The sequence below is a fragment of the Rhodofomes roseus genome, assembly GCF_022264815.1.
Source record: "Rhodofomes roseus strain CIRM-BRFM 1785 chromosome Unknown C8Q71scaffold_21, whole genome shotgun sequence".
Lineage (NCBI taxonomy): Eukaryota > Fungi > Basidiomycota > Agaricomycetes > Polyporales > Fomitopsidaceae > Rhodofomes > Rhodofomes roseus.
In genome coordinates, this window is record NW_025952977.1 from 532,834 (window position 1) to 560,737 (window position 27,904).

Genomic DNA, 27,904 nt, shown 5'->3' on the forward strand with positions numbered 1-27,904 from the left:
AGGCGCAAAGTCTTGCGCTTCAACCTTCACGATTCCCGACTGCATGAGCTCTAGGGTTATAATGACGAACACGAACAGAAATGCCGACAGAGATGAGGCTGAATTGGCGAGGATGGGCTACAAGCAGGAGCTCAGGTGAGCGCTTCGCGATTCGACCTTTCCAAGTCGCTGAAACATCGGAAGACGAGACTTCGGGCTGCTGCAGGTAAGCTCAAGTCCAAGTAAACAGCAAGGTCGAGGCTAAGCTTCTACAGAATTTCGGAGTCTCGTTCTCTATCATCAGCATCATCACTGGTGTAAGCTCGACGTTTGCGTATGGCCTGGTAAGTCAAGGCACGGACGTATCGTTGCTGTGTGATTGTCTGATATGGCTTAGAACACGGGAGGACCTGTGGTCATGGTATGGGGCTGGGCAGTCATTGGTGCGTCGTCGTACCAGGATCAGAGGATGGCGTCCTGAGTTCCGGCACGCAGCATTTTTCACGATGCTTGTAGGCCTCTCTATGGCAGGTAAGTGACAACGCTTACTACAGGTTCATCTAGTTCATCAGTATGTTCCAGAGGTCTGCAGCGCGCATCCAACGAGCGGGGGTCCTTACTATTGGGCTGCTATGCTCTGTAAACCTCAGCATGCGGCTTTCGCGTCCTGGGTCACCGGGTGGTTCAACTTCCTCGGCCAAGTCGCGGTCACAACAAGTATTAAGTACGTACCCTTTACTAGACTATACACGACTTGCCCCGCCGAGCTCTGAGTCTTTAGTTTTGCCTGTGCAACATTCATCTCGACTCTCGCAACGTTCAATACCAGTTTCGTACCCTCCGCCAGGACGACCATCGGGGTCTACGCGGCAGTTGTAATCACGGAGGGGCTTATCAACACCTTCGGCGTGCATCTCTTGCGACACCTGAACAACGCCTCCATCTGGTGGCAAGCCGTTGGTACCTTCGCAATCATAATCACGGTGCTCGCGGCGGCGCCGACGCACCAGACGGCGCAGTTCGTCTTCGCGACTTTCGTGGATGGGACGGGCGTGGATGGGGTTGGGTGGAGCGTGAGGGCGAGCCCGGCGTATGTCGTGGTGATTGGAATCCTGATGGCTCAGTATTCGCTTTCGGGTACGTCGGTATGTTATCGCAATTTCTCTCTTGGTGAACTGAGGATGCACAGGCTTCGACGCGAGTGCACATGTCAGTTCTAGGTCACTTCAGCTGATCAATATTGCGTTGACGCAGGAACGGCGTAGATGAGCGAGGAGACCCATAACGCGGCTACCGCTGGACCCAAGGGCATCATCATGTCCATCGGAGTCTCTGCCATCCTTGGGTGGTGTCTCATGATCGCCTTGCTGTTCTCCATTCAAGACCTCGCGAGCACCGTCAGCTCTCCCACAGGCGAGCCTATTGCACAGATTTTTCTCGATACGGTGCACGAGAAGGGCGCTATTGTCTTGATGGTGGGCGATGGACCTCAAGGGAAGTCACGAAGAATGCACTGAAATGATGCATTTCGGCAGGTCATCGTCATTGGGGCGATGTTCTGGTGCGGGACGTTCTCGATTACATCCAACAGCCGGATGATGTACGCCTTCGCTCGGGACGGAGGCATTCCTGGGCACAAGTTCTTCCAGCAAGTGGACGCGAAGCGGAGGTCGCCAGTTCGCGCAAGTCAGTGCAGCGTTCTTCCATCTATTCATCCATTTACTCACTCCCACTCGGGCAGTCTGGCTCGCCTGCACGCTCAGCTTTATCCTCGGCCTGCCAAGCCTCGGGAGCTCCGTCGCCTTCTCCGCCGCGACGAGCATATCCACCATCGGGCTCTACGTGTCGTACGGCATCCCGATCGCCCTCCGCGTCCTCTACGCGTCGCGGTTTGTCCGGGGGCCGTTCCACCTCGGCGCGTTCTCGTTCCCCGTCGCTATAACCGCGGTGGCGTGGATCTGCTTCATTACTGTCGCGTTCGTACTTCCCCAGGAGAACCCCGTCGACTCGCAGACGCTCAACTACGCCGTCGTCGCGGTGGGCATCGTGGTCGTGTACAGCTTGGGGTCCTGGTTCCTGAGCGCGCGGAAGTGGTTCACGGGCCCGGTGAAGCAGATTGCGGGTGAGTCTGGCGTTCTGGTCTTGGAGTATAGTTTTGATGATGGTTGTTGTTTCTATCCGGCGGAACCAGCGGAAGAGACCAATGTAGACGCGAGGGATCCGGCGACGGTTGTCGTGCTGGACCGATCGGAGAAGGGCAGCGACGAAAAGGAGTCCGTCTGAATACATATCTCACATCAAGAGCACCCCGATCATTCGCGTCTATATACGTATGTAGCTATCGCTTTGGTAGAACCGAAGCCATCATGTTTACACTGTATTTCCCAGAGCATTAACATTCCGAGGTATCGGGTAGCAAAGTGTGCTAGTAGTAGTATGAGCGTGAGGCTCCCACTGCCCAGATTTTATGGAAATTTGAGTAGTATTCGAAGTACCTTTGTGACATCTTGCTGTTGTCGAGAGCGTACGAACGTTAGCACAACTTTGAGCTCGCGACTCGCCCAGGTCACTCGTCGCGGCTGAGTTGAGCGGCTAAGTGGGCAGGCCACAGTAGCAAGAATTCCCACGCCACAGACGCGTCTGCTCCCAGTCGCGACTTGGTCGCGCCCTTTACGGCGACGCGTCCACTACTCGTGCACCTGGACACCAGCGCCATCTTGACTCTGTGCTACGCGTCTTTTTACACCTAAAAGTGCTTGCTGGTTCTGCAATACCCTTGCAAGTATCTCACGACGCGCCAGAAATGAGCACACAACCCTATTGCGGCATATGCTGTGATAATCACAGTATAGACATGTTCAGACTCTTGCGATGTGGTAAGTGATCCGCCTATTTTGATGTTGATCACTATCTCTGACACTTGGGCATTTTACCAGGACATGGGTTTTGCGCAAAGAGCCTTCAAGCGATCCATCCCCTCCTGCGCCATCACTATTATCCCTACGAAACATTCGAATGCCCAATATGCCGGCAGCACTTTGTAAAACAAGATCTGTCTCCCATATTTTTGCAATGGAGAGACCCAGCAAGCGAGGCGTCACAGGCAGCCAACGACGGCGAAAGCCCCTCACACCACCTCTATTCAGCAGCAGTGCTGAAGCAGGCGAGATACGTGAGTGAGCGGCTCAATAAAATAGGCCGGGATAGCAAGCCAGAGTACATGAGAAGATCTGCTAAGGAGCTAGGGAAGGTAGTGGAGGGAATGGACGAGGATGATGCCAGTTGCCAGCCCTGCGAAGTCAAGGTACGTTTGGTCCACTCATGGTCGACTGGTACTGGCACTAACTACATGGCAGAATCTGCTCTCCACAATGGTACGAGTGTTCGACCGACTCGCGAATCTAGTTGCATCACGAGACACGGCACTGGACGACATTTCTGCTCTGCAAGGCGCGCTGCAGACTGCAAGGAAAGAGCAACATCGCCTGCAGACCGAGATGATGCAGACCGAGAGGGACGCACATGACGCCCTGAACACCGCCGAAGCAGCCGCCGGGCAAATCAAGGAGGCCCGAAAGGAGATCCAGGAGCTGCGGAGAGAGCAGAAGGCCCAGCAGAGGCGACGCGACTTGCAGGCTTCCGAGAAAGCGAAGGAGACGGAAACTCTCTATGAGACAATCCGAGCCCACAAAGCCAAGGTGCGTGATTACTCGGTGCTTAGAAATGCATGTCTTACGTGAGAGGCTGATATGGTCGCAGGAAATCAAACAAGCTGCAAGGATCCGGGAATTGAAACAGCAGCTCGCGGCCGCGGAAGAGGTGGCTTCCGCCAACCACAATATCTCCGCATTCGTGACTCCCAGAGCATCGCGCGCAGCGCCACACTACGCGCGAAGTCCACGTCGGCCTGAGTCCACGGTCCGTCACCGAACACTTGTGCTCGTTCTCAACTGATAAAAGCAGCAGTCCAGTGTTGCCATCTTAGAGGAAGCCAGAGACTCGGAGTTGTCCACATGTAAACTGGACTTCTCAGACCCGCTACCCTTGCCAGCCCTACTTCCCACATCGCCCAAGGACATCTCGGAACAGCCTCTCGTGCTGCAGCCTCAATTTACCAGTGATTGGAATCTCAAGCCACCACCGAGCAAGGCTAAGCGCAAGCGTGTGCTCTCATCTGGGACAGGGCCTGAATCATCTCGCCCACCGTTTCCCATCACACTGAACGACAAAGGACGCCCAACAGGCCCGGTGCGACTCGGGTCCAGGCAGAGGGAGCGAATCGGTTGATTTATTGTGGGTTGTGGTGTATGTTATGTGAAATGCATGACAGCTAGGACTAGATGGGAGTAATATTACTGCAATGACCAGGGAATGCGTGGATAACATGCCGACTGGGTATAGATTAGCACATATGGGGATGCGGGATGTAGGATGCAGTGTTCGGGCGGCACGAAGTGAAAAAAAGAATCATGGAGGGGCAGGAGCATCTGCTTGGGAAGCTTCTGGATCCATCCGCATGAGCCTGCGCAACCGCGCGAGCTCCTCTGCGAGATTCCTAGTGACGTTTACGATCAATGAACGGCGAGGGCTCCTGGCATGCTGTTTACGACGTACCGTGCAGTTCGCCATGCCTCGTCACTCTCCTTCCCTTGCCTGTCCACCTCGGAGCGAAGCTGCTGGATGTCCTCCCGGAAGCTCTCCTCTACCTCCTTCCGTATCCGCTCATTCTCCTCCCGTAGCCGCTTGGCCTCGCCGACCACAGAGCTACCGTCCTCCCGCTCGCGGCGCACCTCTGCCACTAAACGTGCGTAGCGCTTGCCCATCTCTTCCGCATCCCGCAGGATTTTGTCCTCTCGCTTGCGCACTTCCTCCTTGATTGCGTCCGTGTCTGCCTGGAAAGAGGCGACCAGACCCTTGAGCGAGTCGCGAAGGACGACGTACTCGCGTTCTGCCTTGTGGGAACGTGCGGTCGCTTCCGTGAGTGCCGTCTCCATCTCGCGGAGGGACTTCTTCGACGTGGTCGTCTCGGACTTGAGCTGGGTTTTGAGGGTGATCATTTCCGCTTCTGCCTTGCGCGCACGCTCAAGGACCTACCAAGGAATTAGCTAAGATTAACGTATGCTTCGAGAGCCCGACGCACCTCTTGCAGCAGACGCTCTTTGCGAGCCACCACGTTGTTGAGGCCCTCGTTCTCCAGCCGGAGCCGCTCCCGCACCTCCTTCAGGTCCTCCGTCTGTCGCGTCAATTGGCTGACTTGTCGCTGACTCACGCGGAGCTGGGCCTTCGTGTTCTCCAGTGCCGTCTTCGCGTTGAGAACACCAGCCTGGAGGTCCGCGAGCACCCTCGTGGTGTTTCCGGGAGCAAACGACGATCTGCGACTAGGCGAAGTCGTCAGACCGTGGGGAGACGACGATGACCCATGATTCGGTGATAACTGAGAGGACGCAAGATGCGAGTTGTCTTGCTGGCCTTCCTCCGCGAGTGCTCGTGCGTTACCTGCACCGCGTTAGACTGCAGACCATCTAAAACTGACCCTCCACTGACCTACGGATGATACTGGTATACCTGCGTAGTATCAATACGCGTTCCCGCATCGTACAATAAACTGGACGTACGACTAAGCGTCCGTGTAGGACTTTGCGCGCGCGTCCCGGAAGGTATGCCCTCCCGAATTCCGTTCTCTTCCCCGAATGACAATCTCCGCTCGTCCCTCCGTGGCAATGGTAAGCTTGACTCTGGTCCCGCGAGACCCTGCAAGATATCGAAACTATTGCGCTTCTGCAGTCGTGGAGACATGTAGGTGCTTCCGGACGTAGAAGCCAGATCGAGTTCGGTCGGTGAGCGGGGCGGCGAGTTGAGCATTCCTAGAGGCAGCGGGCGCGGTCCACGGAGAACTGTATTTTCGAGGCTATGCAACTGAGCTTGCTGGTGTCGGATAGTATGTCTGAGCGTGGACATCTGATTGCGTATGGCAACTGGCAACACGGTCAGTCGCCCCTCCGCCACAACAATTCAGCCCGCATACCTGCGTCGTCCGACAAGGACACCGAAGGACTCGCAGATCGGCCGTTGGAGCTGCGCGATGATGGTCTAGAGCTTGGACGAAGAGGAGACGTTAGATGGGACATATGTCTGCTCGTCGGTTTCGGCGGCTCGAGTGTAGCTCTTGTAACGAGTTGATGTGGTGCAGTAGCTACAAGTGGAACGGTATGTTGTATACGCGACCTAGACCAAGCATTCATACGCGCATGGTACTCGAAGCGGGCTGTAAAGGACAGGACGACGAACGCGGTAGGCACCAAGTAGGCACGCGTGGTGGCAAGCTCCCGGCCATCAGACGCGCGCTACACCATCCATTCGCACTCTTTCCCACCCTCGTCTCACCCTCTCCTGGCACTGGGCAGTGCGATACAGTATATCCGTCCTTCAAGCTGCTCTGACTTGTGTTTGCAATATATAGTCGTCTTCTGCACCCAATCTAGTTCGTGGAACTGACTCCGAGTCACCCTCAATCTCAGTTCCCGACGGGGTGTTCTCGCCGAGCTATTGAGCCGTCTGCGATAACAGTCAGTGGCCGTCTTCGTTGTGCGTGCGACTCTCACTCAGGCGATGTTAACTTGTTATTCCACGCCGATAGATTTGCGAAATGGCAGGGCCAGCTTCGGTTTCATCCCATTCCGCCACCAGGAGCTCCAAACCCGTGCCAACCTTGTTCAATCGCCCCGATGCAGATGCCATTCTGTACTCGTCGGATAAGACACACTTTCGTGTGCACCGTCAGATCTTGTCGGTAGCTTCCCCTTTCTTCGAGACCATGTTCAGTTTACCGCAATCGACGCCATCTTCCGTTGGCAACCTACCAGTCGTCCCGATGGAGGAGGATGCTCGTACGGTGGAAGATCTCCTGCGTATTTGCTATCCAGGGCGGGATCCGCAGCTAAAGACGTGCACGGCGTCGGAATGGCAGCACATCGGCGGAATGGTGCGCGCAGCACAGAAGTATGACTTGGCCGCGGCCGTAGAGTTCATGGAGGCAACGTTAACGGCCAACGCGGACTCCTTCCCTCTGATCGTTTACTGCATCGCATGCACGCACGATATGGAAGTGATCGCGAAACATGCCGCACGTAGCCTACTTGCATGCGTGAAGGATGGTCATGGGCTTAACATGGAGCGTTGGTCGGCACTCGAAACTCTATACGTGCCGCAGCTGGAGGACATATCTGCTGGATGCTACCACAGGCTCATGCAGGCTATTCGTGGCGGTAAGCTCCCTGACGGCTCTCGAGTTCGTTTACACGGAGCCACCAAAGAGACCAATACGAACTCCCGAAGGACCTCCGTCTGTACCCTGGACCGCTGTCCAGATAACGGCCCAACGGAGTTTACCCTACGCGCCGCGGATGGAATCGACTATAAGGTCTCGAAGAAGACCTTCCTATCTTTTCGACCTCACGCAGCCGATACAAGCACTACTCTGTCTTTATCAATACGGAGTAGCGTGCTCCAGTTGCTGCTGCCCCTCCTTGATGCGAGTACAACCACTGAAGAGCTCCATGATTGCAAATCGGTTGCACCAGCGCTTCGTGCCGCGGCGAAGTACAAGATGGACAAGCTCCATGCGGCTCTCAAGAAACGATGGCTGGAATTATTTGCTGGAGACCCTCTCCGCTCCTACTTGATCGCCTCCGTATATGGATTAGAGGATGAAGCGGTCGGATCAGCGAAACTGCTGCTGTTTCGAACGATGCTGGAGCTTCGTGCTCTTTACGTGCCTATCATGGAGAGTGTCTCAGCCGGATCTTACTTCCGTCTTCTGCGATACCACAAGAAGTGCGCGGATGCGGCAGATGGCGTACGCAAAGCTTGGTTGAAGGCATTTCCGCAAGGCTTGAAAGTTCCACAAACTTGTCCCCAGCGCCGATGTAGCCGGGAATATTCCAAGCGGTCGCGTTGGATGGATATATGTTTCACTCGCCTCTACGCCATGCGCGACTGTCCACGCCAAGACGTAGCGGAGGACAGGGCACTACTCGGAGAGTTGTGTTTCCAAGCCGGAAATTGCGCAAGCTGCGCAGAACGGGTCTCAAATACTAACGTAATGAAATTTCTTGCCGCATACAGCAAGGCGAACAAAGAGGCGATCTCGAAGGTGAGCCCTAGCTCTGCGATTGCGACGAGTCTTTGTGCCCCGGTTGACAATGTACCTGGCCTTTTCAGGTCGGAACAAGCATGCTCTTCAAGTAAGGGCTATCAATAACTCTGCCGGTGTGTAGTCTGCGCGAAGGCATTGTGTGACCTCGAACTGACGACGTACGCAATTGATTGTTCAGGTAGATACGAGCATGCTATACACGACTCGATCGTAGCTTTGCCCCATGACTGGAGTCCGTCCGGCCACTTATTATGTACTTACTTTGTGTGAAACCCTAATCAAGCCAGTTTGTGTTGGCATCATGAACACCGGAATCATATATCCCTAGTATGTATGTACAATTGGTGCTAGCAGGGTCGCGATTCATTCTTTAGCTTCGCTATGCGGTGTCCACGCACTGAGGCGGCGCTCGGGCATCACTCGATGACCAAGGGAACCTGGCGATAGCCGATCCGTGCGTGAATTAGTGATGCACGTCTGCGGTAGTACGGAGCCTAGGAGACGAACCTCTGCGACAGCCTCGTCGACCTTCTGTGCGAACTCTCGAACAAAGCACCGCATCTGTCCCGGGGCAGAACGCCCGCACGTAGTGCAATCTACTACCGCCTCCTTAAGGGCAGCGTCTATTCTACTGTCAACCAGGAGTGCCTTGCCAGAGGGCGTCGTTTCCAGAAGGGCAGCGCTTCTGGTCATGTACCTTTTCCACCAGCTCGAGGCGTAATAGTCCCCGACGTAATCGCGCTGGCAACCACTGTGGTGGCTATCGAACCAGGTGTTACCGTTTCGTTTCAGGGCCCATGGTGGCTGGTTAGCCACCGGAGTAGCCTTCGCGCTGCACGCTCTGTGGTATTTGAGCAGATTATTGAACTGCTTGCCAGTGATCTCTGCTAGCTCCGGCGCATCCGCGCTCTCTAGTATGGAGAAAGCCAGAAAGGCCTTTGCCGCCGCCCTAGCCTCGTCCTCCAACTTCAAGACCAGCGCGATCGCGTAGACTCGGACGGGGTAAGCGTCTGCGAAGCTCCGAAGATCGCCTTTGAGCGTGTCTAGCAACTGCGGCATGGCATACTTGATCGCAGCGCGTATGACACGGCGTAGGTCGTCCAAGTTTTCGATTTTGGGGGTGTTCCCCGCCGCCGGATAGCAGAGACGCAGCAGCCGCTCCAGCGTGCTGCTGTCCTCCTCCATGTCCACGATCGGCAGAGCATCTCTGGTCTCCTCGAGGGATCGGCCCACTGCGGGCTGTGGCAGCTGGAACATGTCCTCGAAGAAATTGGAGGCCTCTGCGGGGATGCCCCTCCGCACGCGGAAATCGACCCGATCGGATGAACGCAGGATCAGGTCTGCCGTGGCTCTGTTAAAGGGGAAAGGGGCGTCGATGATTCGTGTGTCGTTGCTCTGGGCAGCATCGGATGGCGGTACAGTGTCTGAATCGGACATCGTCTGCGATGAGCTTGTGCTTGAGGGGCAATAGTACGTCTGCTGTGGTTGGCCGGTATGTCATGCATGAGCAGATAACGGTTGGATGTCCTGGTTAGCAAGGGAAGTGGCTAGTGGCTGGATGCATACGTACGATGGTTGCAAAGCGTAAGTGACAAAGGCAACGTTCGCAGCCGCGACGCTGAGTTCCTTCGACCTGCCTGAGATTGAACTTTGTGTTAAAGAAGCCTTGCAATCGCGTGAACTCTATCTACGTGGACGTCAGTACCGTAAAGGCGCGTAGAAACAACCTCCCGTTTGTGTGCTGAGTTCATCGCATGACTGGAAAGGATATTCGGGATATTCTTCTCTGTATATCTTTCGACATCAGCACCTACAAGTACAGACACATCCTATAATACAATTCATCAGAATCGGTGTGCATGGGCGCAGAGTGGGGGATACAAGTCGCGAACACAAGGTTCTACCAGCGTCGTCAAGTACGCGCCGTCCATTTCATAGAAAACACGAAATTGGAATAATAATAACCGGAGATGATGGACAAAGCGAACACGAGAGCATGGGCGAGACAGAGATACCAGGAAATTGTTTGTCAGGATCGGGCGAAACGGTGATTTCAATAACTGGCGTCGGGACATATCAGCGGCTTGCGCTCGAAGCTCTCCGCGAGCGCGAGCTTCGCAAATGGAGAGGGCGAGGAGCCGGAGGAGTTGGAGCGCGTGCGCTTGAGCGGCGCAACTTCCTCGTCGCGCTCGTCGATCCGCTTCCGCTTGACGCTGCCCTGTGAGCATTCGGCGCAGTCGGAGCAGTAGCTATCGTCGCTCAGCGAGGGCGAAGGCATGCGGAAGGAAGAGCGCGAGGCTGTGCGGAAGTTCCCGGCAGACAGCGGGAGCGGCGTTGCGCAGAAGACGTCGCAGAATTTGGGGAGTGTCGGCGGGGTTGGCTGGGTCGGGGCTGTCCGCCTGTGCGGAGGAGTGTGAGTGAGGCTGTCTCGATAGTAGTGATAGGATTCTACTTACTGTGATTCCTCGAACGTCTTCTGCAATGCGAGGTGCTTCGCCTCGAACTCATCACGCTCCGTCTTCATCTTCATCGCGGTGTCGCGCGCCATCCGGGCCAGGCCAATCACGCCCAGCGTGGCCGCAGCATGCACCGCAGCACGCTTGCGCCAGACGACACAACACGCCTGGAGCGACGCCACCTCCGCGCGCAGGCGGTCGCATTCCGCGGCAGACGACTCTGCGGTAGACGAGCTCGGAGAGCTGTATTCGAGGTGGAGCCTGCGGATCGCAGGAGAGACATGTGGCTGGAGGTGATGCGGGACTAGGTTAGGATCGACGTGCGCTAGACGGGTGACGATAATGAGCGTCGATGCCTCGTACGCGGGGTAGTGGAGAAGCTCACCGACTGTATAGGGATGCCGACATGTGGGACAGAAGTGGCGGGTAGTGTACGGGGTAATGCTTCGGACTATCTTGACGATGCATGAGTAACAAAATACATGGCCTAGTATGAGAAGGTCTCAGCCAATATTCGGAATTATGGGAGCCTCGTACTCACCACAAGGTAAGGCGGCCGGGTCCTTGAGGACCTCCAGGCAGACGATGCAAGTAGGCATGCCGGTCTGAACGCGGCTAGGTATAACGCGATTGAAGGGATTTGAGAGCAAGGATGTCAGGGTACGATGTGCTCGCGTCCCTGTCCAAGCATGTTTTATAGGACCTGGGGGCTCGCGGAGGGAGCAGGGAAGCGCTTTCCGAAGCCTACCGGACGAGGGTCGCACCACATCCTCGTAGAGGCAACTGCGACAGCGGGCCTGTGCGATAGGCAGTTCGAGATTTCCAGAGTGAAGGGGAAACTGGATCGAACGCCGGAGACGGATGGTCAAATGGTTTGTCCGAGGGAGAGTTCCTTGTGTGGTGTCGCGCCGGCATGGAGCTTATTGATCGAGTCAATTAACTCGGCCCTGTCATGCCTGATAGTGTCAGGTCAATTGCCAGAAATGCACGCTGTCGCTCGCTCGAACCCTGCTCGAGCCAGCTGTCCGTCGGCAGCGGATCGTACGAAGCTCGCAGCGCGAGAGGGAGGCCTGCAAATGTCTGTGAATAATGCATTCCCCTGCGACGTGGGACAGACAGCAACCCGGCAACATGGCCTCAGCACCGCCTACGCACCGAATTTGAAGGCGGGCAGGGCTCGCTGGGGGGCGGCTGAGCGAGAGCCCCGTAGACGGACCCCGGCGCGGCCCAGAGAAGGCGGGGCCGCGTCGCGCGTCGTGCCCGTGTCGCGTCCACGTGACTCACGCACCCCGCCCACACAAGGCCAAACAACGCGACCCGCGTCTGCGCCGACGCGACCCGATGCCAACCTTCATCCACAACAACCACCTTCCGTGCGCCGCACCCAGCAGATCCTTGAGCTCTCCACCACTTCGCGTGGTTTCTCCTTGTCAAGATGGCCGAGGGCTCCTGTGGGATCTGCCTGGACGACCTCAAGAACCCCGTTTCCACTCCGTGTGGTACGTGACCGCGTCGCACAGCCCCTATTCTGTCCAGCACTGACCTGTATGCGCCACAGGTCACCTTCATTGCGAAAAGTGCCTAATATCTCACGTCGAGGCTAATTCCGACGCGATAACTGCGTCCTGTCCGTCGTGTCGCACGGCCTTCCCCATAGGTTCGCGCGTTGTGATCCACTCGAGGCGTTGACTGACCTTGCGACGCGTCCACAGCGACACCCGACCTTCGTTTTGTTCCAGCAAAATATCACCGATTCATAATCCCGAGTGTCCGACGCGTCTTCGTCGATCCGCCCGCCGAGACGACCAAGCTGCTCAAGGCGAACGTAGCGCGTTTGGAGGAGCGCGTCAGATGCCTGGAGCAGGACAAGTCGCTTCTCATGGAGCGTTGTGAGGCGTCAATGGCGGCGTCATCCAAGCACGCCGAAGGAGAGCGAGACGCCAGAATAGAGTCTGAGCGCCTCAGGAAGGAGATGCAGGAGCTGCGGAAGAAGTACGAGGAGGTCAAGAGAAGATACAAGTCACAGAAGGAGAGGTGAGTAGGTCATTCTATCGGTCATCTATCTGGCTGATGAATCGCAGCCGCGACAGCGGCGCTCTTCAATTGGCGACGAAACGCAAGAGCAACCAGGCATCCCTGGATGCTTCAAGCAGCTCCTCGTCATCGCAGCTCTTCCGTTTTGGCGAGCACGACGACCCCGCCGACCGCCCACTCTCGCGGATCATCAAGCGTCCACGTCTACTCGCCTCTCCGTTCAATCCCGACAAGATGGCGTCAGTCGCACCACTTGCTCGTCCTGTCCTCTTCAAAAAGGGGCGCACGTCGGTCCTCCTATCGCTTGAGCACGCCGGGCCGCGCAGGATACTTGGCACGCCGGAGGAGCGGTCGACGAGTTCGGCGTTAATTTCAAGCGTAGGCTCTTCAGGCCCTGGCAGCGCGGGGCCCCAGCGGTCCGGCCTCCCGACGGGCGACCTCTTCTCGCCCGAATCGAACCGCACGCTGACTGGCAGCAGCAGCGTGGACTTCAGCCTCCGTAGCTCGGATGACATCCTGGTGGAGGACGAGGATGATTGAGCGAAAATGCGTGCGTCGACTGGGTCGAGGCAGTCGTTCGTGAGTTCATTCAGGGGATTCATGGGAGAATAGACTGAGGACTGGTGTTTCCGGGCTCGGGATCAGCATGTTCGTGCGCCGCATTACTTACCTTATACATACATACCTTATTTGCACGCATTGTCATCATCCGTCATCATCACCGCCGTGACACACCACACCTCAATCACCACCTACATCGTATACTAGCTGATATGCTTCGATAAAATGTTGCTTCCTATACGTCTTGCCTGAACGCATTGCTGTACTTGTGTAACACCGCAGCGGTGGTGAGAGGCGTTGAGGGCGCACGTCGTGGTCGGCCGTGCCATCGCGATCGGGCAGCCGTTATGGCGCAATCGAGATTCCGATCGAAGGTCATGCACATCAGAGTCCGCCTCAGAGTCATTCGAGTCAGCCTGAGTACTGTACTTCGAGTCGGATGTAGCTTCCAGCCCGAAAAATTGCACTGTGTAGACTGACTGTCCCCGCTGCCTGCTGCCATGGACCACGCCGACAAGACAGACACCATCGAGCTTGCGCCCGTCGCTTCCGTCGGCCAAGAGGAGGCACAACGCTCGAGGTCGAGCAGCCGACAGGGCCTCACGCAGAGCAGACTGGACAATGCAGGAGGAGAGACTGGCCCAGAAAATGTGCAGGAGCTTGCGCCCATCGACGGTGGTTGGCCAGCCTGGCGGTTCGTCGCTGCAGGTTTCATGGTCGAGCTCATGATCTGGGGCTTCCAAACCTGGTTTGTCCCCGTCATACTACGCTCCATGCCAGTGCGCTCGCTCATGTGAACATCATGGGTAGCTATGGTATTTTCCAAGGCGTGTGAAGGACCCTCAGGCTTCAGCCGTCCGTATATATGTGCTGAACATAAACCTACGCAGAGTACTATACGTCCAACCCGCTTTTCAAGGATGCATCTGGTGTCACAATCGCCGCGGTTGGCACTCTTTCAGTGGCCATACAATTTGGAGAGGTGTGTGCTCCGCCGAATTGTCCCAGTCACAGCAGAGCGTCACTCTGATGCTGAAGACAGACAGTCTTGCTTTCCTTCTTCTTCGGGCGTTACCCGGACCTCCTCCAACCTAGTCTATGGGCGGCCCTAGCGCTATGCGTGTGTTCCCTCTTACTGGCTAGTTTTGCGACCCACGTGAGTCCAACTATTTGGATGGCCTCGTTAATGGATAGCTAACCCATAGACGTAGATTTGGCAGCTAATAATGCTGCAGGGACTCGCCTTCGGCATCAGTGGCGGGTTCCTCTATTATCCCGTTCTCATACTGCTACCCCAATGGTTTGTTCGTCGCCGTGGGCTGGCCACTGGTATCATATTCGCCGGTTCTGGTCTTGGCGGTGAGTGCGTCTGACGACGAAGCTCCCGGTGGCGCTTGAAGTACCATACTATCAGGGTTCGTCTTTCCGTTCCTCATACAAACCCTCCTGGAGCGCTGCGGCTTCCGCTGGACACTCCGGATATGGGCGTTGGCCGTCCTTGTCACTGTAGGCATTGCGATCCTAGGCATGAAGCCCCGCTTGCCCGTGCCCAAGTACCAGGGAGGTCAAAGACCCCGTTTCATACCACCCCAGATGCACTTCCTGAAATCGTCCCTTTTCTGGCTCCTGGTACGACCTTCCTTCCTCATCAGATCCACATACTCACATTTCCCATGACCTGGCCCCGGTAGAGCGTTTGCACTGTGATGCACACCATGTCCTACTACTCTGTCTCGCTCTACATCGCGACCTTCGCCAGGGTCATCTCCTCGCCGTTCTCCGCCTCCATCGTGCTCGCGCTGTTTAACTCCTCCGGCGTCGTGTTCCAGGTGGTCATGGGTCACATGTGCGACCGCTTCCCGTACGCCTGGATCATGGTCGCCAGCACGCTCGTCAGCGGGCTCTCGGTGTTCCTCTTGTGGGGCTTCGCGCATACACTCGGCGTCCTCTTCGCTTTCGCGATCATCTACGGCGGGCTCGTGAGTGGCTCGCTTCTACCTACACATCGTCATCTCTAATCCGCTGCTTCCGCGGTCGTGCAGATGGGTGGCTACCTGGCCATCGGGCCCACATCCGTCTGCGACTGCGCGGGCAGAAAGCCCGAGCAGGCGAGCGTCATCTGGGCGTGCAGCTACGTCCCCCGCGGCATCGCTGTCGTGATTGGTCCGCTCATCTCAGGCATTCTGTACGACGCTGGCAAGGCGTCACCCGGCCCGGGCACGCAGTACGGGGCGTACGGTTTCAAGACGCTCGAGGTGTTCGCCGGCTCGTGTGCTGTAGCGGCTAGTCTTGTCAGCGTCCTTGTGGCGGTAACAAGGCATAGGGCGCAGGCTTGAACTTGAAGCCGGGTACACGTCTTTGCAGTGCTCATCCGTTTGTAGGCAGAGGGCGCATGCTCTGTTCGACATCCATACAACCCTTCTGTCGTTCGAGAAGCAGTGATGTGCATCCGCTGCATCAAAAGACGTAAAAAGCGAGTGGGCCATTGTCTTCACGCAGTCATCATTATGTATGCGGCTCGGTCGGAGTAGGCTGCAGCAACGTTTCTTGACACAATTGTGCAATGAGCACGCGCTGAGTCTGGGTTTAGTACGGGAGCTTTGTTGGAGCCGGGCCTGGAGCTCGCACCGATGATCGATCGGGACGTCATATAGGAGTGAGTCAGCTCTTGCTGGAAAGGCGGAACATTCGACATCATCCTGAGACTCAGAGCTCGGTGGTATGTAAGATGGTGAAGCAGGATACCCGTACTCAGTACTCAGGTTCGCAACCCTCCCCAGCATGTCCCAGCTCGACCCTTCAGAGTGCCCAATCGAACTGACTCCAGTCGCACTGGAGCGCGGACGCGAGGACACAGCCAGCGATCGACTGCATCTCCGAGAACCCAGCACGGACGGGACTGTCACCAGTCAATTCGAAGAGACCAACGTCCAAGAACTGCCCCCCATCGATGGAGGCTGGAAGGCATGGCGTTTCGTTGCCTCCGCCTTTATGGTGGAGGTCATGGTCTGGGGCTGGGAGTTCAGGTCAGTCCCCGCGCAGTAGCTGTGCGCTCGAATGCTGAGACTTCGACACTACCGTTAGTTACGGTATCTTCCAAGGCACGCATCTGACCACTCCAACCGTGGATGACTTGCTGAGCACATACGAAAGATTATTACACCTCGAACCCACCGTTTCAGAAGTACTCCACTGTCAGTATCGCGGCTGTCGGAACAAGTGCAATAGCCATTCAGTACGGAGAGGTATGTTCACTTATACGCATCATATCACCGAACCCGTATCGACGGTCCTCAATAGACATTGCTGCTGTCGCTCTTCTTCGAGCGATACCCCGATCTACTGAGACCAAGCGTCTGGATCGCCCTCGGGGTCGCGACTCTGTCCCTGTTGCTGGCGAGCTTCGTTAGTCAGGTGGGTTAATCTCCATGCAGCGTCCGAATCCGATTTCTCACCTGTGACGCGGCAAGATATGGCTTCTCATCATGCTGCAAGGCGTGATCTTCGGCGCGTCCGGAGGGTTCCTGTACTATCCCATCATCGTCCTCCTGCCGCAATGGTTCGTTCGGAGGCGCGGTCTCGCAACCGGCTTCATCTTCGCCGGCTCCGGTTTTGGAGGTACGCCCGAAAGCTAATTCGCTGAGTGATACCACGAGCTGAAGTCATGCATCTCACCGGCAGGGTTCGCTTTTCCATTCCTCCTGCAGGCGCTCCTCGAACGGTACGGCTTCCGCTGGACACTCCGGATTTGGGCTATCGCTACGTTTGTCATAGTCGGCATAGCGATCCTCGGGATGCAGCCTCGACTGCCAATACCCAAATATCAAAGAGGAAAGAGGCCGCGTTTCATCCCTCCACAGATGCACTTTCTCAAGTCTACGCTATTCTGGCTCCTCGTGAGTAATGCTCCATCGACAAAGACAAAAATGCTCACCATACGCTTGTAGACCATCTGCACGATCATGCATGCGATGTCCTTCTACTCCGTGTCCCTCTACATAGCCACGTTCACGAAGGTCATCTCGTCGCCTCTGTCAGCTTCGATAGTCCTGGCGATCTTCAACTCCTCCGGTACTGTGTGCCAGATCGTGATGGGGCACCTGTGTGACCAGTTCCCCTACGCATGGATCATGGCCGGCAGCACTCTCCTCAGCGGGCTAGCAGTGTTCCTCCTGTGGGGCTTCGCGCAGCAACTCACATTGGTATTTCTCTTTGTTATTATATATGGAGGCTTTGTGAGTCCAATGCCACCTGTACCGAGTTTTACCGCAATTACTCATGGCCCAACCTCCTCCAGATGGGAGGTTACAACGCACTTGGCCCGGCATCCGCAAGCGACTGTGCGGGAAACAAGCCGGAGCAATCCAGTATCATCTGGGCGTGCATATTCTTCGTCCGTGGCATCGCCGTCGTGGTCGGACCCCTCGTTTCCGGTATGCTCTACGGTATCGGCAAAGCGTCCCAAGGCGCACACGTCGGGTACGCAGGCCACGGGTTCAGGGCTCTGGAAGTCTTCGTCGGGACATGCACCGTGGCCGCCAGTCTCAGCAGCGTCATGATGGCCATTACGAGGCGCAAGGCCCAAGAGTGACCGGAATCGGAAAGTCGTCGGCCGCACTGCATTCGCGCCAGTTCTGCACTCGCTCGGAGCTGCTGGGCTGATGTCAGCGACATGCGGAACATACAAGTACTCACCGACGAACGCAGGCGTGCGTCACATAGATCTCATATACTGTCGGGCATCTCGGGGTCGTTAGTGGTCTAGAAAACAGCTAGATGTACAGTAGTGTACAGATACACCAACGGATCTAATCGTGGTTGGGGCAATGCAGCAGCATCATTTCACCTCGCCGGGTTACCGGGCAAGAACCGGACACCCTCGCCGTCCGCAACTGCGATGACCTGGGCGCGGTTGGTCTTCGTCAGGATGGCGACTGCGCGGCGTAGTAGCGTTGCCGGGATCCCGGACAGTGGCGATGGCACAGGCGGCTCGATGATCTCATAGAAGGTGAGGATGGTATTGAGTTGAGCTGTTGAAGATGCCTAGCGGGGGTTCGTCAGATAGAAGAACGAGACGGCACATCGCGCCGTACCCATTCATGTAGGACTTCCGCCCATTCTTCCGGCAGCCTCCAGTGCAAAAGCACAGTCCGTGTTTGCCTGGGAGGCTCGTAGACTGCTAGGTTCTTCGACACCATGTCCGCCATTATGAAGGACATATGCGATGGCATGAGCCGACCTGCATCATCCGGTCAAGACCCATCATACGGAGTGTCACAAAACGCACGGTTTATCCTCTCATTCCTCAAAACCTCATCCCACTCGCTGCCCTTCGTCTCCGCGTCCTCCACACGCAGATAGAATAGCCTCCGATGTCGTGCGTACGAGAGGATCAGTCGCGTCCAGTTCTCGGTCACGGTCGCTTGTGTGGCGGGGTTCGGTTGCTGTCTGCGAAGGCCGTGTTAATCGCGAGCTGAGACCGCACCGTGAGCCAAACCGGACGTGAAGAAAGGCGGCATTGAATGTATTGAGGGAAGGAGGTAGCCTGTACGACATTATGGCAGCTTACGGACAGGGACGCCTGAAACCACTTACCAGAAGGCGTCGTATGAGTAGACATCGACGTAGTCATCGCCAATGAAGCTTGCTAGCCCGCGAGTGTGCAAGCCCGGGCCGTGCAGTAGATGGTTGTGGGATCGTTTAGTGAGGGGTTACATCGCGCCGTGCTTGCGTCCTCCGACTCAAGAGTCCCAGCCACAGATGGTTGCACCTGCCCGAAAAGGTAACATACACAGGGGCTTCGAATTGTCGTCCAAATGAGATTGCGATCCCAATGAACAGCGAGTAGTCGATTGAGTCGTCTACATATTAATACACATTGATATCTCGCAACCTTCGTGCGCGCGCAACTACGGCAAGCCTTGTGTACAATATGATGCCATGGCCAGTATGTAACCTAGTAAAGAAGGAAGGGAGCTTGAAGGAAATGTTGAGAGCATACGGACAGCGAAAAGAGAGCAACCGAGTCGAGAGAGGAATCAAAATCAGTGACAATAATGAACGGCACCCGGGATCACTGCAGTACCGATCACTCATCATCGCTCTGGTCCTGCAAGAAAGCCATGATACTTTGGCGAGCGGTAGCCTGCAGGTCCAACTTGAGCATCATATCACATAGGGCGAAGAGCCCAGCAAGTACTTACCCGTGGTCGCTTAGGCTTCTCTGCCATATCCTCGTCAGATTCGTCTTCGGGAACCTCTTCGGGAGCCTGCGCTTTCTTCGACCGACTCGCACGCGCCCCAGCGACAACGGTCTTCTCGAAGTTTTTGACGTCCTCTACAAGCAACGTACAATCAGTATCCATGACCGGCTTGTGAGGGAGTACAGACAGGCTCACCTAGCTCCTGGGCAAACTCTCGTTTCTCTCGGATGGCCTTCGCCTGCTCGAGACTCATGCGTCCTGTCATACCAAGGTCGGAGAGGATCTGCTTGAGTCGCCTGATTTGGTCGGACGGCCTGTCGATATCTTTAAACTCCCTCGCCCACTGCTTGCGTACGCCACACGCCACAACAAATGACTACGGACTCAAGTGAGCACGTAGGCCACACTTCCTAGCAAATGGTACACTGACCTTGAGGCGTTTAATGGTTTCCTCGTCCTTCGACAGCTCCTTCGCCGGTTGTCTCGACTTCCTCGCCTTGGGTTCCTTTGCGGACTTCCGAGCATACGGCTAAGTTCTCAATCTGTGTCTTTGACTGGTATCACGAACCTTCTTACTGTCTGCATCCTGCCATGAAACCACTCTACGGTCAGCTAAGCAAAGCAGCGTGAAGCATCCAGAAGCTGACCTTGCCCTTCTTCCTACCACGTTTGGGCGGTTCGTCTATCAAGACAGACATCTCCGACTCACTCTTCTGCAGGTCGTCGTCAATATATGCGGATTTAGCTATGTTTGCGTACACTCACGTAACCACTGTCTGCCACGGTGACAGGAAGATCGTAACTGGGCACACTGTCTTGCTTTGTATCTGCTGCACTGGGGCTGGCCTCAGGGTCGACGTTTGATGTAGCCCCGGCGTCCTGCATCTCGACGTCTGCGACCTCAGCGGTGCTCTTCTGGCGTTTCTTGGGAGGCTCTGGTGACTCGGCCTCATATTCCTGGAGAGCTTTCAGCTTGTGCTGTTCACTCGTGTTGCCCGACCGATCTCACCTCGTCAGGTACGGCCGCCTTTTTTGACTTCCTCTTCGGAGCCTCTGAAACAGGCTTGGCAGAGGAAGTTGCACCACCCTCATCATCCGAAGAGGGGACTACGGACTACGAGTGGTCAGCAAGTTGTTTCAAGCGCTCCTCAAGAGGTTGCAAAGTCTTACTGCAGAACGCTTCGGTGTCTCAGCCTTCCTGGACTTCTTCGCGGGCGCACTTTTCTCTGTCGCTTTCTTCTTTGGTTCTTTGTTACGCTCTTTCGCTGTCTTGGTCGTTTTGGTTGGCTTGTTTTTCTTAGCAGGCTCTGGCTCCGGCGTCTCTTCTTCGTGTTCATTATTTCCCCCTTCCTGGAGTGGGTAGGTCAATACGAGTACTTCGTATCCGGAATCTAGGTGACGCACTATAGCCGCGTCGATCGTCTGCTTCACGACGCTCTTGTACTCCTTCGCGGCCAGCGTCTCAGTTTCGAGAGAGAGTCGCCTCTCGACCTCCCTCCGCACTTTTCCAGGTGTCCATTCCCTATCATTGCAGGCCTTTGAGGATAGCCTGTCTCATCTCATTCATTGTGTTCGCACGCTTACCCTGAATCCAGTGTCCCGTCCTCCTTCGCCTGCTTAATGATGTCGCGCGTCACTCGCTTCACCTCGTCCACGTCAACCTCCGACATCTTCATAAACCTGAGAGGGTAAGACGGCGGGGTTTGTTCAGGGAGACAGATGGGCTATGCGCGGCAACACTCAGGAGGAGAGTTTGACGGACGCGTCGGAGTCCGAACGCGTGACGCGATGTAGACGCGTTTGGTTGTGTTTGCCACCGGCGCGTCAGGCACGTGGTGCGCGACGCGACGCGTCCGAGCCAATCTCGTTCCTCGTTTCTTGCGAGTGCTTGCCATTGTCCTACTGCTGCACCTCCCGTAAACTCTACACATCACAGAACTCCCTCGCTTACGCGCTTGAAATGTCCCCCAGTATTACTATCGCACAAGCGGAGGAACCACTCCCGACTTGCACGCCATACCTGATGCCCTTTCACATCGACTACTCGGGACCTGCCCCAATCTCCACATACTTCCGCGTTAAGCCAGCACCACCTCCAGGGTACCTAGGCAAGATGGAACGTCAAGGCTCCGCTGCTCAAGGTACAAATACAAATTCGCAGGATGCCAGCGAGTCGCAGACATCCTCGACGTCGCAGGCGACGCTCGTAGCGTCCTCCTCCAGTGGAACCTTGGAGACCCAGCTCGGCGAGTCGCAGGTACGTTCACACTCATTATAGCATATGTAAATCGAGATCAGACATTTTTACCTCGAAGAGGGCGCTCGCATGTTGGCAGTCTTGCCTTGCGAACATAGTCGGTGCTCCACAAACGGCGACATTTTCGGGGAGGAGAGTCTTCCTCGGAACTCATTCGTGCTCGATGCCTTGTGTCACCACGGAATATTTCGCATACCGAGTCGTTCCGGACCAAAGGTTTGACAAGTTTACGGTTTCGAACCACACACCCGCCGGCTGCCAAGCCGGTGCACAGCAATTCCCGTCAAATCTGAAGCCTTTGATGCGAACTTATCCATCTCGCCTGCTAACTTCGGTGTCATCATCTTCAGCTCTTCATCTGCACCTGACTTCTGGTTCGCTGGCAACGAGCTGCAACGAGAAGCTCATGTTTTGAACGCTATAGGACACTCTCATCGTCGAAGATGCGGTTCCCACGAAGACGCAAGGTGCTGGCAGCAGATTTGTAGCGGCCTTTCGCGGAAGAACAGTACAAGGCTTGAAGGTGGAACTCCCCGAGGGCTATGCAGGACTGATTCTGCAAACCCCGGAAGACGCAAGCGCCGCGCGCTCAAGCAAGCGAAGTGGGGCATCCGCGAAAGAGCAAGTAGGAACGCAAGCTACGCGTAGCTCGCGTCGGTCTTCCCAGAAAGAAGCGATGGTCATCGACACCGACGTGGGAGGTGGTGTGGACGGCACCGAGGAAGCCGAGCCGGAAGGTGCTCTGCGGACATTGCAACCCATATCCACGTTCTCCTCGTTCGTGTTGTGGAATCAGGACATCCCGGTGGACGAGGGCAAGGACGAGTATCTGCGCTCGATACGAGAGTGGACGAGACTGGCGGCAGAGGTGAGCGCGGTGCTGTTGTCAAGGGAGGTGTACCTGACTTTGGGCGGCTCCTCGAGGTTCATCGAGTTGAAGAGATCTGATCGACGTTCGACGTTCGAGTCATTCTGTCTATATTTGACGTTCCTTGACATTTACTCCGACGACAGCGGGTCGTTGAGAGGGATCCAGACATAACAGAGATCGCAGCTGTAGAATTGGGTATAATTGCTGGAAGACATTGAAACCTCGGTCAAACCTGTCAGAGTGCGCCATCTTCGCGTTTATGTAGGCACCGCCACCAAAGGGGGTACCGCGAACCCACATCTCCTCATGAGGCTGTCCGCGAATACCCAGCGAAGTTTGGTGCCCGCCGCCTGCATCGTCGGCTGAGGAAGGCGAACATCCAGCGCGGGCGAAAGTAGCCATTGTGGCCAAATTGTGGCTGATGATCAACATGGCAGGACAACGTGTTCGCGCGCGAACAGTTGGATTAGCCGGATTAGGCAGGCATAGTATTCAGACACCGACGTCGACCATGCGGGCCCTGAGTGGCATCCGGTGCCAAGGGCTGACCGAAGGACCGCCCGCCCTGACGCTCGCCTTTTATCCCCGCGACTCTTCGTCTGGTCCTCCCCGCTCCCTGTGCTTGGACTGTCCCTTCCTTACCTGCGTCGCTCTTTAACGCAATTTGCACTTCCTTATACGGTAAGCGAAATGAGTGTTATGCTTGACACTCGACCCTATTGACACGAGAATAGACACCTAGTCCAGCCTCAACCACACTCGAATCATGTACGCATCTGTGGTTCTCGCATCCCTTTTCGCTGGCGCCGCGTTTGTGCGCGCGGACGTTGGTCCGACTACTCCTGCCCCCGGCGACGTCTTCAACGAGGGCGGTGATTGTAAAGTGGCTTGGAACGCGGACACGTCGGGCGTATGGACGGCCATGAACGTGGAATTCATGACTGGAAACAACGAGGCCATGCAGTTCCTTGAAGGTGAGTGCTCGCTTGCCACCCTTCTACACATCGTTCGGCTTATTCACATTCGCTCCACGACCTAGTTGTGGCGACTGTAGACGGCACCGATGCATCGAACAACAGCATCACATGGAAGTGCCCCGATGTACGTCGTTTCTTGTTGCTTGGCTCGATTAGTCTCACACGTACTACTCCCTAGGTTGACCTCAACTCGCAAGTTTACTTCTACCAGTTCACATCTCCCTACTCCAAGAACGTCTACTGGACCGGCCGCTTCACCATCGCCTCCTCAGACGGCAGCACGACTCCCCCTCCCGAGACTGAGGTATCCGGTGGTCAGACCATCTCCTGGGGCAGCGGCTCCATCATTGGCCAATCTCCCTCCACCGCGCCCGCCTATGGCGAGAGTACCGGCGTGTCTGCTTCTGCCTCTGCCTCCGGTTCTGCCTCGTCCTCTACTGCTTCCTCCGCCTCGTCTTCCTCCGGTTCGTCGGATTCGTCATCCGATGCATCCAGCCCCGCGGCAGCTCCCGAGTCGAGCACGCCGTCTGGCCCTCCTCTCACCAAGGCGGCGACCTCGAGCGTAGTGACCGTCAGGTCCTCGGCTGCCGCGACCTCCCCGGGTGTCGCCACTGCATCGACCAGCACGGCCGCAAACGGTGCCGGTGCGCTCAAGGCTGACAACCTCGTCCTCCGCGCCGGCATGGCGCTCATCCTCGCGGGGCTGACGTTCACCGTCGCTCTGTAAGTCCCTCGCGGCCACCTCGCCCAAATACGTGCAGCAGCACGTTGACGTTGCGCTGTGCATTTCTGTCGTTATTGTTCTGCTGTTGTATGCTGCTTTATATATTACTACCGTACTATCGAGGCAAGTGATACTCGCACTGATGACCATCTACGACGTGCACTGTATTCGCGACTGTATGGGGATTTCTGTACCTACCGGGCTTTAGGCTATACGCTTCATAGTAAATTAAGAATTCTGGCCTGGAAGATGCGCAGGTCCGAGACGTTCGCGGCCACATGCAACGCAAATCTCATCACCCAAAGGTGTTTGCCAAGATGGTTTGTAATATACAAATGCTTCGTTGATGCAGCTTCATGATCGTACAATGTCCCAGTGGAGCGCAGTCCGTCATCGCTCGCGAGTCGGACGTCTAGTAGTTTCTCGTCTGTGTGGCGACGCTGCCGAGCTGTCCCTCAACATAGCCGACCTCTTGCTTAAGGTCCTCGACAGCAGACTTATTGCCTTTCACTAGAAACAGCCCATATCAATCAACCGTTTGACGCCGCTGGCTATCTGGTCTACTCACCTACTGGCCCTTCCGCACCCGGTAGCGTCTTCGACTCCTCGAGATCCGCGTCTCTCCTCGACCCGTATCGTGATTGTGCGGTCATCTGCGACGCAGGGTCATACGTAGCACCTAAGCATGCAACAAATTGCATCAGCGAGCTGCTCCTCTGTTTAACCTTGCCATTCACGCACCTCCCTGCGCTACCATACTCGGCTTCGGGTCTCCTACAGCCTCCTTCCTGCCAAGGTCAACGGGCGTATCGAGCAGCGCTTTCGTTCCCGAGCCAATGGACTCGCTCTGGTCGCTACGCGTGCCACCTGATGAATATTGAAACGCGGTAGGATCCTTGAACGTAGAGTTCATTGGGTTCGACCCGGACATGGTGTTCTGCGATGGTTCGGTCATGTTGACTTCAGGTGAATGGGAGAAGGTCTGTGGGCGTTTAGAGTTGTCTGTATAACGTTGGGTTGGCCATGCTACCAGCAGGAATATATATGAACGGCGGCGGTGGCGTATGATGACAAGTGTGGAGCCGCGACACGCCAACGCGTCCAAGTCACGCCGAGAGGCTACTCGACCACGTGCGACGCGTCTGTGGCTGCATCGCGCACTAAACTCGAAGAGTCGATCCGTTTGTGTGCTGACTCTTCCTTCGACCTCTCGCACCGCATCCAGCCCAAAGGCCACGCATACAAGCAGACGGGACAGTGCAATTCGACAGCAAGGTACGTGATGATACATCGTGACGGAACACTTGAGATATTACAGGGTTGGAATGCGCAAATAATGTAAGTCATGACACACGCATCGAGCATGCTGACATTCGTGTAATACAAGCGTGGTGGAACAGACGTCGAACCCATGAAGATCGTAAGAAATAACAGTGCAAAATAGTACACACACGGCAAGTGAGAGAGATCGGGGAGGTCTAGATGTCCTTCTTGCCGCCCATGACTTTGAGGAAACCGCGCACGTCCATCTTCAACGAGCCCTTCCCACTCGCCGCGATCTTCCGCGCCACCGCTGAGCGCGAATCGACGCGCGTCGCAGTGTGTGGAGGTTCTGACGGACGCTGCTGGTGGTGGTGATGGCGGTTCTCGTCGCGCACCCTGGGTGCGGGCGCGGGAGCGAAGGAGTGCTCGAGGAAGTCCTTCCGGACATCGTCGAGCGGGTTCGCTGGGTACTTCGCCGCTGGGCTGGGAGGAGGGAGGGCGATCGGCGCGGGCCGGCGGCGCTCCTTGCCAATCGGGCGGCTTTCTGGAGTGTTGGAAACGTGCGGGGAGAGGGGTTGTTTGCCCTTCGCCGGCGCGGAGGCATCTGGGACGGGGAAGACGTCGAGGAGGAACTCGGGTTTCCGAAGGTGTGGTGCAGCGCGACGCGCACGAGATGGGAGCGCAAGGACGGACATACCGGGCTTGCGCATCGCGGAGGGCATCAGGGCGCTGCCAAAGACAGCAAGGTCATCGCCAGAGTCGGCCTGCATGGCATAGCGAGGGTCGAGGTCGGAGTCCTGGCTCGAGCAACTACCTCTCCGCTCCTCATCGGCACCAGAGCTGGCGGCGGAGGCAGATCCGAAGCGTACCCAGGACCTCTCGTTGCCGTCGAGGTCCTGGTCACCTCCGAGGAGGTGAGCATACTCCCACTCCTCGTCCTGGTCCCGCCAGACACCGCCGGCACCGTCTCTCCAGACGTCACCGACGCCAACCAGCTTGCCATTGACCATTTGCGCGCCGCCAGCGCGTGCCTGGCTTTCCGCGAAGCGCCTCACATGGTCATCCATCTTGCCTCCGTCGGCGAGCTGCGCGAGCGCGAGTTCGGTGGCGAGCGGTGGTGGGCGGTACTTTGCATACTTGGACTTCTTTGACTTGCTGACATCGTCGCGCGACACCGCACGGCTGTGCGCGGAGGCAGATGGGACGGGCGGCGCAGGGTGTCGGGACATGAAGGGCGGTGAGGGCATCGAAGGCATGGTAGTGGATTTAGAGCGCGAGCGGGACCCTCTCAGAGCGGACAGCGAGCGGAAGTGTTTCAGACCGCGCTTCGCTGGCTTCTGCGACACAACAGGTACGGGAGAAATGGGGATCTCCAGCGGAGATGGGTGTCGGTCTGGGTACGCAGCAGAGGAAGGCGTCTTCGGAAAGTGCACGAAAACGGACGCGTATCCGACTGCGGTGAGGTCGTGCTGGAAATCCTTCAGAGAAGGAGTAACGTGGGTCGGGTTAGTCGGACTCTCGAAGACGTTCAGGAACGACGCGGAGGGCACACGACCAGACCCTACAGAGGGGCGCCGAGAGCAGGAGCGCGGAGAAACGGATGGGCGGCGAGAGCTCGAGATGGACGTCCTGCGCCTCGGGGTAGGAGGAGCAGGTGATCCGGGCTGGATGTTCAGAACCCAAGCACTGATAGCAGAGGTCGTAGCGGATCTGCGGCGACCAATCACGGGGCTGCGCGGAGTGGTAGGTACTTGAACGGGCGGCGAAGGCAGAGGCTGTGTGGGGCGTTTCTTTTGAGGCGGCGGCTGCGAGAGAAACGGATACTTCGGTGCGGCAGTGGTTGCTACAGTCGAAAAGTTTAAGGGGGCAGTAGACATGGATATAAGGTAGGGTTTTAGAAGCTGTGGCGGAAGCGAAGTGCTGCCAGAATGCGGATCAGCCAGCGGTTCATGAAGAACGAAGCGGTGCGTACTCACATGAGGATGTGGCAGAACTCTAATACAGACGTCCTCGTGCCTATAGGTGATACAGCGGAGGGAGAAGAAATGCAAGTTGAGACTGTCGTGCGACGAGACGTTGAGTATGGCTACAGAGGAGAGAGGCAGCGGAGGACAATCCAAGGAAAGACAAGGTGAGTTTGAGAGCAGTGCGAGTGAGATCCCTAGACTAGCTAGTGGTGGGGGTACCACAAGCTCTGGAGGGTTCCTTTTGAACACCTGGAGGGGACAAAAGTGAACCGCGACCACGTCCGAACAATGGCCATTGTTCCTCGTCTATAAACATCCTGCAGGCGTCTCGTCGTCCAGTGCAAAGTCGCGACAGCCACCTACATTCTGCTGCCGCCACCGGGACCCCGGCTAGCTCTGTTGGTGATTAGGCGCCGCCTATTGGTCATTCACCCATTGCTTATTGTCCTCGGTTAGG

General features: G+C 56.5%; 15 protein-coding genes across 15 annotated transcripts; 8 read left to right on the forward strand and 7 right to left on the reverse strand.

The window, feature by feature from the left end:
* On the forward strand, positions 1 to 2,356 carry C8Q71DRAFT_262376 (amino acid/polyamine transporter I). The gene is made up of 12 exons (XM_047917386.1): positions 1 to 135; positions 184 to 205; positions 255 to 323; positions 377 to 422; positions 475 to 510; positions 562 to 703; positions 761 to 1,116; positions 1,169 to 1,188; positions 1,245 to 1,454; positions 1,515 to 1,665; positions 1,721 to 2,101; positions 2,171 to 2,356. The coding sequence occupies exons 1-12, from the start codon at positions 44 to 46 to the stop codon at positions 2,260 to 2,262; spliced, it is 1,617 nt and encodes a 538-aa protein (XP_047775556.1). The 5' UTR covers positions 1 to 43; the 3' UTR covers positions 2,263 to 2,356.
* Positions 2,357 to 3,199: 843 nt separating this feature from the next.
* Positions 3,200 to 4,266, forward strand: C8Q71DRAFT_861021 (uncharacterized protein; the record flags this gene model as incomplete). Its single annotated transcript, XM_047927851.1, has 4 exons — positions 3,200 to 3,283; positions 3,336 to 3,677; positions 3,739 to 3,897; positions 3,946 to 4,266. The coding sequence occupies 4 exons, from the start codon at positions 3,200 to 3,202 to the stop codon at positions 4,264 to 4,266; spliced, it is 906 nt and encodes a 301-aa protein (XP_047775557.1).
* Positions 4,267 to 4,446: 180 nt separating this feature from the next.
* On the reverse strand, positions 4,447 to 6,107 carry C8Q71DRAFT_713927 (uncharacterized protein; the record flags this gene model as incomplete). Its single annotated transcript, XM_047920944.1, has 6 exons — positions 4,447 to 4,534; positions 4,594 to 5,069; positions 5,120 to 5,475; positions 5,524 to 5,544; positions 5,595 to 5,954; positions 6,005 to 6,107. The coding sequence occupies 6 exons, from the start codon at positions 6,105 to 6,107 to the stop codon at positions 4,447 to 4,449; spliced, it is 1,404 nt and encodes a 467-aa protein (XP_047775558.1).
* Positions 6,108 to 6,330: 223 nt separating this feature from the next.
* C8Q71DRAFT_777450 (uncharacterized protein) lies at positions 6,331 to 8,441 on the forward strand. The gene is made up of 3 exons (XM_047924712.1): positions 6,331 to 6,545; positions 6,617 to 8,131; positions 8,200 to 8,441. The coding sequence occupies exons 2-3, from the start codon at positions 6,626 to 6,628 to the stop codon at positions 8,224 to 8,226; spliced, it is 1,533 nt and encodes a 510-aa protein (XP_047775559.1). The 5' UTR covers positions 6,331 to 6,545; positions 6,617 to 6,625; the 3' UTR covers positions 8,227 to 8,441.
* A 109-nt stretch (positions 8,442 to 8,550) lies between these two features.
* On the reverse strand, positions 8,551 to 9,571 carry C8Q71DRAFT_861024 (uncharacterized protein; the record flags this gene model as incomplete). Its single annotated transcript, XM_047927852.1, has 2 exons — positions 8,551 to 8,571; positions 8,642 to 9,571. 2 exons carry the CDS (start codon positions 9,569 to 9,571, stop codon positions 8,551 to 8,553), a joined length of 951 nt encoding a protein of 316 aa, XP_047775560.1.
* A 387-nt stretch (positions 9,572 to 9,958) lies between these two features.
* Positions 9,959 to 11,189, reverse strand: C8Q71DRAFT_879676 (uncharacterized protein; the record flags this gene model as incomplete). Its single annotated transcript, XM_047928461.1, has 4 exons — positions 9,959 to 10,533; positions 10,591 to 10,915; positions 10,976 to 11,077; positions 11,132 to 11,189. The coding sequence occupies 4 exons, from the start codon at positions 11,187 to 11,189 to the stop codon at positions 10,188 to 10,190; spliced, it is 831 nt and encodes a 276-aa protein (XP_047775561.1). The 3' UTR covers positions 9,959 to 10,187.
* A 712-nt stretch (positions 11,190 to 11,901) lies between these two features.
* C8Q71DRAFT_262521 (uncharacterized protein) lies at positions 11,902 to 13,292 on the forward strand. The gene is made up of 4 exons (XM_047917387.1): positions 11,902 to 12,089; positions 12,149 to 12,247; positions 12,303 to 12,624; positions 12,672 to 13,292. Exons 1-4 carry the CDS (start codon positions 12,026 to 12,028, stop codon positions 13,162 to 13,164), a joined length of 978 nt encoding a protein of 325 aa, XP_047775562.1. The 5' UTR covers positions 11,902 to 12,025; the 3' UTR covers positions 13,165 to 13,292.
* Positions 13,293 to 13,475: 183 nt separating this feature from the next.
* C8Q71DRAFT_262568 (MFS general substrate transporter) lies at positions 13,476 to 15,829 on the forward strand. The gene is made up of 8 exons (XM_047917388.1): positions 13,476 to 13,933; positions 13,996 to 14,012; positions 14,076 to 14,167; positions 14,228 to 14,341; positions 14,397 to 14,544; positions 14,600 to 14,814; positions 14,877 to 15,164; positions 15,228 to 15,829. Exons 1-8 carry the CDS (start codon positions 13,686 to 13,688, stop codon positions 15,519 to 15,521), a joined length of 1,416 nt encoding a protein of 471 aa, XP_047775563.1. The 5' UTR covers positions 13,476 to 13,685; the 3' UTR covers positions 15,522 to 15,829.
* A 55-nt stretch (positions 15,830 to 15,884) lies between these two features.
* Positions 15,885 to 17,926, forward strand: C8Q71DRAFT_777465 (MFS general substrate transporter). Its single transcript, XM_047924713.1, has 9 exons — positions 15,885 to 15,904; positions 15,966 to 16,211; positions 16,270 to 16,286; positions 16,339 to 16,430; positions 16,486 to 16,599; positions 16,656 to 16,803; positions 16,867 to 17,081; positions 17,133 to 17,420; positions 17,483 to 17,926. The coding sequence occupies exons 2-9, from the start codon at positions 15,967 to 15,969 to the stop codon at positions 17,774 to 17,776; spliced, it is 1,413 nt and encodes a 470-aa protein (XP_047775564.1). The 5' UTR covers positions 15,885 to 15,904; position 15,966; the 3' UTR covers positions 17,777 to 17,926.
* Positions 17,927 to 18,935, reverse strand: C8Q71DRAFT_777477 (ESCRT-II complex vps25 subunit). The gene is made up of 5 exons (XM_047924714.1): positions 18,781 to 18,935; positions 18,688 to 18,730; positions 18,473 to 18,633; positions 18,279 to 18,424; positions 17,927 to 18,228 (listed from the first exon to the last, which is right to left on the reverse strand). The coding sequence occupies exons 1-5, from the start codon at positions 18,815 to 18,817 to the stop codon at positions 18,028 to 18,030; spliced, it is 588 nt and encodes a 195-aa protein (XP_047775565.1). The 5' UTR covers positions 18,818 to 18,935; the 3' UTR covers positions 17,927 to 18,027.
* Positions 18,936 to 18,984: 49 nt separating this feature from the next.
* C8Q71DRAFT_910143 (uncharacterized protein) lies at positions 18,985 to 21,159 on the reverse strand. Its single transcript, XM_047929072.1, has 11 exons — positions 20,973 to 21,159; positions 20,793 to 20,910; positions 20,559 to 20,738; positions 20,398 to 20,502; positions 20,154 to 20,345; positions 20,036 to 20,101; positions 19,957 to 19,974; positions 19,819 to 19,902; positions 19,584 to 19,764; positions 19,389 to 19,522; positions 18,985 to 19,330 (listed from the first exon to the last, which is right to left on the reverse strand). The coding sequence occupies exons 1-11, from the start codon at positions 21,062 to 21,064 to the stop codon at positions 19,274 to 19,276; spliced, it is 1,227 nt and encodes a 408-aa protein (XP_047775566.1). The 5' UTR covers positions 21,065 to 21,159; the 3' UTR covers positions 18,985 to 19,273.
* Positions 21,160 to 21,265: 106 nt separating this feature from the next.
* On the forward strand, positions 21,266 to 22,748 carry C8Q71DRAFT_777482 (ribonuclease H2, subunit C). Its single transcript, XM_047924715.1, has 3 exons — positions 21,266 to 21,645; positions 22,070 to 22,513; positions 22,570 to 22,748. Exons 1-3 carry the CDS (start codon positions 21,349 to 21,351, stop codon positions 22,591 to 22,593), a joined length of 765 nt encoding a protein of 254 aa, XP_047775567.1. The 5' UTR covers positions 21,266 to 21,348; the 3' UTR covers positions 22,594 to 22,748.
* Positions 22,749 to 22,935: 187 nt separating this feature from the next.
* Positions 22,936 to 24,488, forward strand: C8Q71DRAFT_850326 (uncharacterized protein). Its single transcript, XM_047926726.1, has 4 exons — positions 22,936 to 23,197; positions 23,251 to 23,490; positions 23,556 to 23,617; positions 23,672 to 24,488. The coding sequence occupies exons 2-4, from the start codon at positions 23,283 to 23,285 to the stop codon at positions 24,218 to 24,220; spliced, it is 819 nt and encodes a 272-aa protein (XP_047775568.1). The 5' UTR covers positions 22,936 to 23,197; positions 23,251 to 23,282; the 3' UTR covers positions 24,221 to 24,488.
* Positions 24,489 to 25,292, reverse strand: C8Q71DRAFT_910145 (uncharacterized protein). The gene is made up of 3 exons (XM_047929073.1): positions 24,959 to 25,292; positions 24,786 to 24,896; positions 24,489 to 24,727 (listed from the first exon to the last, which is right to left on the reverse strand). Exons 1-3 carry the CDS (start codon positions 25,170 to 25,172, stop codon positions 24,630 to 24,632), a joined length of 423 nt encoding a protein of 140 aa, XP_047775569.1. The 5' UTR covers positions 25,173 to 25,292; the 3' UTR covers positions 24,489 to 24,629.
* Positions 25,293 to 25,695: 403 nt separating this feature from the next.
* On the reverse strand, positions 25,696 to 27,357 carry C8Q71DRAFT_861033 (uncharacterized protein; the record flags this gene model as incomplete). Its single annotated transcript, XM_047927853.1, has 1 exon — positions 25,696 to 27,357. One exon carries the CDS (start codon positions 27,355 to 27,357, stop codon positions 25,696 to 25,698), a length of 1,662 nt encoding a protein of 553 aa, XP_047775570.1.
* Positions 27,358 to 27,904: the final 547 nt, after the last annotated feature.

Bases quoted from the DNA above. Each gene is read 5' to 3' on its own strand.
- C8Q71DRAFT_850326 (XM_047926726.1), top strand. From the start codon at position 23,283: ATGTACGCATCTGTGGTTCTCGCATCCCTTTTCGCTGGCGCCGCGTTT. The intron at 23,491-23,555 runs GTGAGTGCTCGC...TCCACGACCTAG, and splicing joins GGCCATGCAGTTCCTTGAAG to TTGTGGCGACTGTAGACGGC. The intron at 23,618-23,671 runs GTACGTCGTTTC...ACTACTCCCTAG, and splicing joins TCACATGGAAGTGCCCCGAT to GTTGACCTCAACTCGCAAGT.
- C8Q71DRAFT_910145 (XM_047929073.1), bottom strand. From the start codon at position 25,172: ATGACCGAACCATCGCAGAACACCATGTCCGGGTCGAACCCAATGAAC. The intron at 24,897-24,958 runs GTGCGTGAATGG...TTGCATGCTTAG, and splicing joins GAGTATGGTAGCGCAGGGAG to GTGCTACGTATGACCCTGCG. The intron at 24,728-24,785 runs GTGAGTAGACCA...GGCTGTTTCTAG, and splicing joins GGGTGCGGAAGGGCCAGTAG to TGAAAGGCAATAAGTCTGCT.
- C8Q71DRAFT_262376 (XM_047917386.1), top strand. From the start codon at position 44: ATGAGCTCTAGGGTTATAATGACGAACACGAACAGAAATGCCGACAGA. The intron at 704-760 runs GTACGTACCCTT...CTGAGTCTTTAG, and splicing joins GCGGTCACAACAAGTATTAA to TTTTGCCTGTGCAACATTCA. The intron at 1,455-1,514 runs GTGGGCGATGGA...GCATTTCGGCAG, and splicing joins AGGGCGCTATTGTCTTGATG to GTCATCGTCATTGGGGCGAT.
- C8Q71DRAFT_777450 (XM_047924712.1), top strand. From the start codon at position 6,626: ATGGCAGGGCCAGCTTCGGTTTCATCCCATTCCGCCACCAGGAGCTCC. The intron at 8,132-8,199 runs GTGAGCCCTAGC...TGGCCTTTTCAG, and splicing joins ACAAAGAGGCGATCTCGAAG to GTCGGAACAAGCATGCTCTT.
- C8Q71DRAFT_262568 (XM_047917388.1), top strand. From the start codon at position 13,686: ATGGACCACGCCGACAAGACAGACACCATCGAGCTTGCGCCCGTCGCT. The intron at 14,168-14,227 runs GTGTGTGCTCCG...TGCTGAAGACAG, and splicing joins TGGCCATACAATTTGGAGAG to ACAGTCTTGCTTTCCTTCTT. The intron at 14,342-14,396 runs GTGAGTCCAACT...CCATAGACGTAG, and splicing joins TGGCTAGTTTTGCGACCCAC to ATTTGGCAGCTAATAATGCT.
- C8Q71DRAFT_910143 (XM_047929072.1), bottom strand. From the start codon at position 21,064: ATGAAGATGTCGGAGGTTGACGTGGACGAGGTGAAGCGAGTGACGCGC. The intron at 20,503-20,558 runs GTAAGACTTTGC...GACCACTCGTAG, and splicing joins AGACACCGAAGCGTTCTGCA to TCCGTAGTCCCCTCTTCGGA. The intron at 19,523-19,583 runs GTGAGCCTGTCT...CGTTGCTTGTAG, and splicing joins AGAGTTTGCCCAGGAGCTAG to AGGACGTCAAAAACTTCGAG.
- C8Q71DRAFT_777482 (XM_047924715.1), top strand. From the start codon at position 21,349: ATGTCCCCCAGTATTACTATCGCACAAGCGGAGGAACCACTCCCGACT. The intron at 21,646-22,069 runs GTACGTTCACAC...TGAACGCTATAG, and splicing joins CCCAGCTCGGCGAGTCGCAG to GACACTCTCATCGTCGAAGA. The intron at 22,514-22,569 runs GTGAGCGCGGTG...CGGCTCCTCGAG, and splicing joins GGACGAGACTGGCGGCAGAG to GTTCATCGAGTTGAAGAGAT.
- C8Q71DRAFT_777465 (XM_047924713.1), top strand. From the start codon at position 15,967: ATGTCCCAGCTCGACCCTTCAGAGTGCCCAATCGAACTGACTCCAGTC. The intron at 17,082-17,132 runs GTGAGTAATGCT...ATACGCTTGTAG, and splicing joins CTACGCTATTCTGGCTCCTC to ACCATCTGCACGATCATGCA. The intron at 17,421-17,482 runs GTGAGTCCAATG...AACCTCCTCCAG, and splicing joins TTATTATATATGGAGGCTTT to ATGGGAGGTTACAACGCACT.
- C8Q71DRAFT_777477 (XM_047924714.1), bottom strand. From the start codon at position 18,817: ATGACTACGTCGATGTCTACTCATACGACGCCTTCTG. The intron at 18,731-18,780 runs GTAAGTGGTTTC...AATGTCGTACAG, and splicing joins TACTCATACGACGCCTTCTG to GCTACCTCCTTCCCTCAATA. The intron at 18,634-18,687 runs GTCCGGTTTGGC...CGGCCTTCGCAG, and splicing joins TCAATGCCGCCTTTCTTCAC to ACAGCAACCGAACCCCGCCA.
- C8Q71DRAFT_262521 (XM_047917387.1), top strand. From the start codon at position 12,026: ATGGCCGAGGGCTCCTGTGGGATCTGCCTGGACGACCTCAAGAACCCC. The intron at 12,090-12,148 runs GTACGTGACCGC...TATGCGCCACAG, and splicing joins CCCCGTTTCCACTCCGTGTG to GTCACCTTCATTGCGAAAAG. The intron at 12,625-12,671 runs GTGAGTAGGTCA...GATGAATCGCAG, and splicing joins TACAAGTCACAGAAGGAGAG to CCGCGACAGCGGCGCTCTTC.